Raw genomic sequence first — 7002 nt, 5'->3', positions numbered from 1 at the left:
AAAGAAACACAGAGTGACCTCGGTTAGCAGTTTGAACAATTGCAGAGTGTATAAATAAAACAATTGAACAACGCAGAAAATCGATCAAGCACAAGTTGTTGCAGAGTGGCTATAAATCTACAGTTAGTAGAATGACAACACTCAGAACGCTAAAGAATTGGTCATAAACTAATTGCTATTTACAATATGAGCGAGATGTAATTGGTGGGCTTTTACTTCCCAGCTGAACTAACAATTCAGAGCAGCAACTGGACGACAAGTCAGTATAAAAGCAGTCAGAATCAAACTCTATAATGGTGGTCTTAATGCCAGACGACTAATGACTAATGACAAAAAAATCTCATCTTCAGTGATGTCACGAAAATGTAGATTGGTTAAGAGAAATGTGGGTGAATATCTTTTTCCCAAGAGAATCACAATTTACACTGCAGCCAGATGCGAGAATGGTTGCATTTTGGAGAGCGACCAGGACTAGATTCAACTTCGTTTTCACGAGGAAATCATGCATGTAGTGATGAAATACTAGTTTAGTCAGGTCTCAATACTGGTGCGAACACAATACATTATGAATGTCATACGATGTAGGGATGCATTTTCTAAATAGGTGCGTATGCAGTTGGTCAGACATTTCTTCCAATGGATGATAATATACGTCCCCATTTTCAGTTACTAGAAAGACAGTGTGTCAAGTAAATAGGTGTCAGGCACACTTACCATGTTTGACAACACGATTGTCTACCAAGTAACGTACATGAATTAGAAGTAGCTCTGATAGTGGCCAATGTTACACCAGCAGCTCACTGATCAATTTACTATAATCGTGCCACATCGACGTATGACTTGCATTAATTACCAGGGTGATTATTTATTGGGCTGTAAAGTCTATTGTACCAAATGAGCATTTGTGGGCATGGACTCCAGTAGTAGACATCTGTGTATCAGATCACGTGATACCTGTTTTGTATAAAATGTAATCGGGGTATCATTGACAGGACAGCTTGCTGTTGCTGTAGTTTATCTTCACGTGAATGATACTTTCTTCTAACTGCAAAAATTGTGTAGTCCTTGCACCTATATAGAATAAAACGCGTTTTATGCTAGTAAAATATGATATATTATCTAAAGTGAAAACATTTCAAGGAGTCTTGTTCTCCAGTCGTTATGAAATGTTTAAACATCCCTGCCACATAAGCTTGCGAATTATCAGTTACATCCCTGGCTAAGTCTAGTGTCCACTTAGGACATCTCTAAAGTACAATAATAGTTTAGCATCTCCATCATTTCATACTAGATCCAAAATGTATTGAGATCAGTAGTGTGTGAATCAACTGAATTATTAAGAACTATGTATTATTATTCTCCTTCAACCTATTTCAGCAATTAAGCTTCCTACAGTTATTGACGTAACTGAGACACCATTCTTATGTCTACAAACATTTTTGGTATGCCACTGTGTCAAGAATTTCACTGCCTTTACTAGGAGAAACGTACTGATTTGCTTGAGTACACTATCAGCCTTCACGGAACTTGTATACAACTGTGGGTGCCTATCTTCTTTATGGTAACAGTTCGCCACAAGTACACATGCTTTACGATGATTGGACCACTTGCTTTCAAGGAACATATATTCAATCTTAGCAAGGTCTAGTATTGTCCAGAACGGCTCTGAAACTATAGCTGTATTATTCATTAATGTTACTATGGTGTTTTAATATCTATCAAACCCCCAGAAACTTATAATACGAACTTCGTGAGTTTCTCGCTTATCATAATTCAAATGTTCTTTATATGAGCCATTGAAAGTTGTCAGTACTCTGAAAGATATATAGTAATTTTCTTAGGACTTATGATGCTTATAATCTATCAAGTCACTAAACGTCTTATGTTTCATTCTATTCAACCACTTTAAACAGTTGTTTTGTTAATTTATTAAGGAACAGCCCAACGTGGCATTTTCATTGATATTAATAGTAATTTTGCCATGACTGCTAGTTGTTGAAAGGCTGTTGAATGAACTGGTCAGTTTCTGTATAACTTAATCCGTCTAATCAACTGCAGCTTTAGCAACATTAAGAGACTTTTCCAAAGATTACAACTCCGTTTATGTATAAATTAGCTCTTTGTGTCACTGATGATTAAATCTTGTCCTGCAAAATATATTAGCATGTAGCTGATCCTCCGTTATCAACTAAAAGTTTTATCTTCCATTGAATTGGACAAAGCCCATATTAAGATGTAACTTCTCCTTCCATCTTCCAATTGGTTTTCTTTCATCAGATAACTTATGATTGTAGTAATGATATTGTTGATGGTTTCTGATATGCCACAAAACTAAACAGTGTTTTTTGTTGTGCTGATGTAAACTAAAAAAGTCATCTGCTTTGCACGCTTGTTTATAGAAGTGTAAACACCTATTTATTGTTGTTATTTTAACAATTATTGTTATTGTTCCTTTCTTCAATCCACCATTCATTTTACTGAAGATATTAACAGGACTAATGAACAGTGGTTACATAAAGCCACCATGACGACCCTGCATTGTGTGACACCACCTGGATTTTTCCTTTGAACAAAACCACTTATGAAAATGCCTCATTTGATGAATAAATATTTTATAAACCTAAGTTATGACACAGAATTTTATTTAGTAAACCTTCAACAAAATTATTGATAAAAATATCTGTTCCATCTGGCTTTTCATCACCATGCTTAGATTCTGCCCAATAAACGACTTTGTTCATAACTTTTCTGAATCATTGCAACAACCAAGTGACTAACATGCTTTTATGCTCTAGTTGTTGTAATGTCAAGTGTTCCATCACATTTCTTTACCCTAATCCTTGTATTGTCAAATGTGCCATCATATTCCTTTGACTTAAGTGTTGTGATATCAAGTATTCTACCATACCCAGCAATGGTCTAACAATCAAAAGGAGCAGCTTTGGGTTGTTCTTGTTTGAGAACACCATTTCAATTGGCCACTTGCTTAAATAGTTTTAGGAAATAGTTCAACTTCTTCATATCAATTTCTTTAATGACGGAAAGATGAACTTGCTTAACTTTTCTCACAGAAAATGTTCTGCACGCTTTCTTTAATCTTCAATCTGCATATGATGCCTATCTTTAGAGAAAGCTGACGCAAGAATCTATTTTGGACAATTTTCGTTGCTCTTCACAAAGTCCTGCACATTGACATGCATTTTATTCAAATCACCAGTCTCTTATTGTTTCAAGAGAGGGGAAAGAAATAAAGTAATGTTAGTTTGAAAGAAAAAAAAATTAGATGTTCAATATAAAAGGGTTTGAAATGCCCTGTACTATTCTAATACTTTCCTAAATAAAACTTTTGATGCTCAATGTGCCTCTTTCAAATTTTGTTTCCCTTGAACAAATATGTTTAAGTTAAAGTCATGGGGGTTTCTTTATAATAACCTTGTACTTTTTATCTAAATCTGATCATAAAAGCTCCTACAATGGCACATTAGTAAGTCTGAAAGCTTACAATACTAAAAATCTGGTTTAAATACCCGTGGAAGGCTCAATATAGATAGCCAATTGTGTAGCTTTGTGCCTAACAGCAAACAAACTGAACATAAACATTTTATATGAGATATGAAGTAATGGATGAATAAGAGCTATGCTTACTTCTTCAAATAAAATATCTAATATAATTCAAATACCTTGTTAACCTTTTGTGAGGTCGGAAAAATTCAGAAATGGAATATTGATGGTAACATTTTTTAATCAAAATTAATATCAAAACTAATATTTTCATCAAATAGACAATTAGCTGGATACAGCAACCTAGGGAAACAACATGGGACGGTCATATGCTGTATTATTTCTGGCGAGTACCCGAATTTGTGTAAGGTCGATCTTAGAAATAATTAAGAGTAAAGTACAAAAAATGTAAATAAAATAAAATTTCAGATGAATTTATTACGGACCAACTAGATGGCATGTGTTGATCTTTGCTGACAACATTCTGTTGTGCAGCACAGGCTCTAGCAAAGCTAAAATCGAAAGCAAGATGCAACCATCCATTATAAGAGTAAGCAAATGGCATAGAAATGGTCATAAATCCTGCTAAAGCCACAGCCATGTTCTGTACACTCAACAACAGATATGCTGATAAGAATTTACCATCAACATCCTTTGAAGGTATTGCTATCCTTCTAGAAGAAACATTGAAGTATATGGGTGTAACCTTTGACGGACAACTTAACTTCACCAGCTACATTAATACTATGCTAGCCAGAACTACCAGAGGCATAAATGCACTGATAGTTGAAGCAAGACACAGAGCTAAAGAAGGTCACATACTTCAGCTTTACCAAATTTTTATCCATTCCATCCTGAATTATGCACTAGTAATGATCAATGTGAGTGCTATATGGCTAGATAAAATTGAAAAGACACAAAACACCTGTTTAAGTCTAGTCACGGGAAGGTATCTCCACGTAAGCCCTATTACACCTCACAGTTTTAAAGCACCAAAAGCATTTACAATTAAATTCTTCCCTAGGGCCTTGCAGTGTGAAGGTCATACATTCTATCACTGAGCCATTGATATTTTGAATTGAAGCATTCTACCTCCACGACGAATCTGAAAACCCCAACCAAGCAGGAGATTGCCGAAAAGGTGCAGTTGTGGGTAGACAGGTGCAATACAACTACCACTAAAATAATTTATCACAACTATATTTCAGACTTCATTATGTTAAATAAACATTTGTGCTTAGGCTGGAAAAATTGAGATTTGAAAGAGGGTGAAGCAGAAAAAGCCTGTAACTGCATATTTCAAGACCATAGCGGACAGTATCTGTCATCTTGGTCACAGATGGTCCATATACCAAATATATCATTTACCATCTTGTAGAGCAGAAGTGTTTTGCATAAGGTTGGTGTAGCATTCAAGCTTCCCAGAAGAATGGAGCTGGAAACTATAATGCAAATCTTCTATGAACTGAAAGCAACAAACCAGAAATATACAGTGCCATCAACACAATGTTTGTAACTTATTCACAAGCCCCACTTAAAAAAATTCACAATGGGCGGTTACTAGATAGCTGGCAGAAAACAAAGCAATTGCATCGAAAGACATCACCTGCAGAAGTAAAGCTAAACAAGGAAGCAGGGTGAAATTCTGTCGGTACTAAGTACCGAACTTTATTTGAACTGCTTTGTCATTTTTTATGTTTGCGCATAATTTTTTTTCTTTTTCAAAAACATCTCCACTTCACCCAGTTAAGTACCTCTACTTTTTTATAGAATTTCACCCCTACGAGGAAGCTTATAAACTCACAAGAAAAGTCTCTTTTTTTCAAATGCAGCAGAATCGCTGTTTTTTTGTTTTAGAATATTCAGTCAGTAGATTATTTCAGTGTTTGACCTTATCTTTAAAATTCTTCTTCCAGCTCCATTCTCTAGCTGTAATTGGTGTTGCTAATATTGAAGACGTGATGTACAGTCTACTACGCCATGTGATCTCAAACCCTTAATCACTAAATTTAACTGTAATGGAAAGAAAATGAAATTTGTGGCAAATTAGTTAAAGGAAGTGATGTTGAGTAAATATTGCATGTCAGGTCATCTACTTTAAATCAACAAATTTCAGCTGAATCTTTTACTTCATTTAATCAGGCGCTGCATAAAATTAGAACCAGCACGGTTAGCTTTTATTGTACGTGAACTCAAAAGAACTTAACAAAATGGCTTAAATTAATAATCACCAGGTAATTAATAATACCCAAATGTTAAACATTTTAGAAATAAAATTTGTTGATTTTATAGTAGGTGTTACCTGGTAACCTCTTTGTCCAAAAATGTGCAAACTTAAAGTCGTTTTAAATGCAAAACGTAGGTTTTATCACAAAATGTATATATAGGCATTTTAATGCAGAATTAAATCTTCACACTTTTAACTCTTTCAGTGCGGCTGGAACGTATATTTCCCAGTGCTCCCACTCCCCTCACATTGCGACAGAGAGTCATCATCTTCATCGGGATTCGGTCCATGTTTTGGACCAAGGAGGGTCAGGTTCATCGTAGACCTCTTCCTCCCTCTCAGGAATTGTTATTTTGTTTGCACTCTTACTGAATCCTAGGTAATAACCCTTGTTACTTTGTTGTTGCATTACTCACAGTATTTACATTTTGTCCATTGTCCTTTTAGTGCCACGTTCAATTCATGGGGTAATATTAACTCGTATATTTTCACTAGCTTCATTTATGTATGATCGCATTATTAGTCCGTTGTTCACAAGATAGTTCCGTTTAGCAGTCATACACATACACATAATCATATTTTTACACATAAAACCCTTTTAAAATAGAGCTACGTTTGTGTCTAGGATTCAGTTAGCCTAGCACTGTTTGGCCTGTAAGATTCTTATTTACGATTTTTAGAGGGAAGAGGTACTTAGGGATTGGTTCATCATGTATTATGTAACTCTCTAGTTTGGTCATCAGTTCATTTTTCTTATAATATTGAAGTGAGTTTTCTAAGAGTCTGCCTGATAGTGTTAGCATGTTTAAGTAGTTGTGTAAAACTTCTAAGTTTGTTGATCGTGGGACTCCATATGCTTTCGTTAAAATATAGTGTTGCGTCAAAAAAGTCTATTGACTAGTATCACGCCACTTCTTTCTCGAACCTTCGTGACTTATCGGGAGATTACTAGATTGGGGTAGTCTGGTATATATAAGATGGTCACAACGTGACGGGACAATGTGTAGGTAATGAGTAATGGAACTGCAGTCAGAGAGTGTGTAATTGAGTATTGTCGAGCACGAGCACGTGAGACGTTCTAGCGTTTGTTATAGAGCGACTGTTGAAATTAAGTGTATCGGTAAAATTGTTTTCGGAAAGAATAAACCAGTTTTATTTAAGAAAGGACTTGTGTCGCTAAAGTTTCGTCGGAACAAATTTACGGAATATTAAGTAACGACTGGAGGCATAACAAATTGGTGTCAGAGAGTGGGACAGAAAACAACAAAAAAAAT

At 35.3% G+C, this 7002-nt stretch overlaps 1 protein-coding gene across 1 annotated transcript in view; it reads left to right on the top strand.

The window, feature by feature from the left end:
* Window positions 1–4070: 4070 nt before the first annotated feature.
* Window positions 4071–7002, top strand: part of LOC106467896 (homeobox protein cut-like) — a gene marked incomplete at its 3' end in the record, with an annotated part of 13342 nt that continues 10410 nt past the window's right edge. The window contains exon 1 of the mRNA XM_013928281.1: window positions 4071–4542. Within this exon, the coding sequence (XP_013783735.1) occupies window positions 4071–4542 (472 nt within the window). The remainder of the gene's footprint in view (window positions 4543–7002) is intronic.

This window comes from Limulus polyphemus, unplaced genomic scaffold (genome assembly GCF_000517525.1).
Source record: "Limulus polyphemus unplaced genomic scaffold, Limulus_polyphemus-2.1.2 Scaffold2785, whole genome shotgun sequence".
NCBI classification, from domain to species: domain Eukaryota; kingdom Metazoa; phylum Arthropoda; class Merostomata; order Xiphosura; family Limulidae; genus Limulus; species Limulus polyphemus.
The sequence above is the reverse complement of the archived record's forward strand: the minus strand, read 5'-3'. Positions and strand labels throughout refer to the sequence as shown.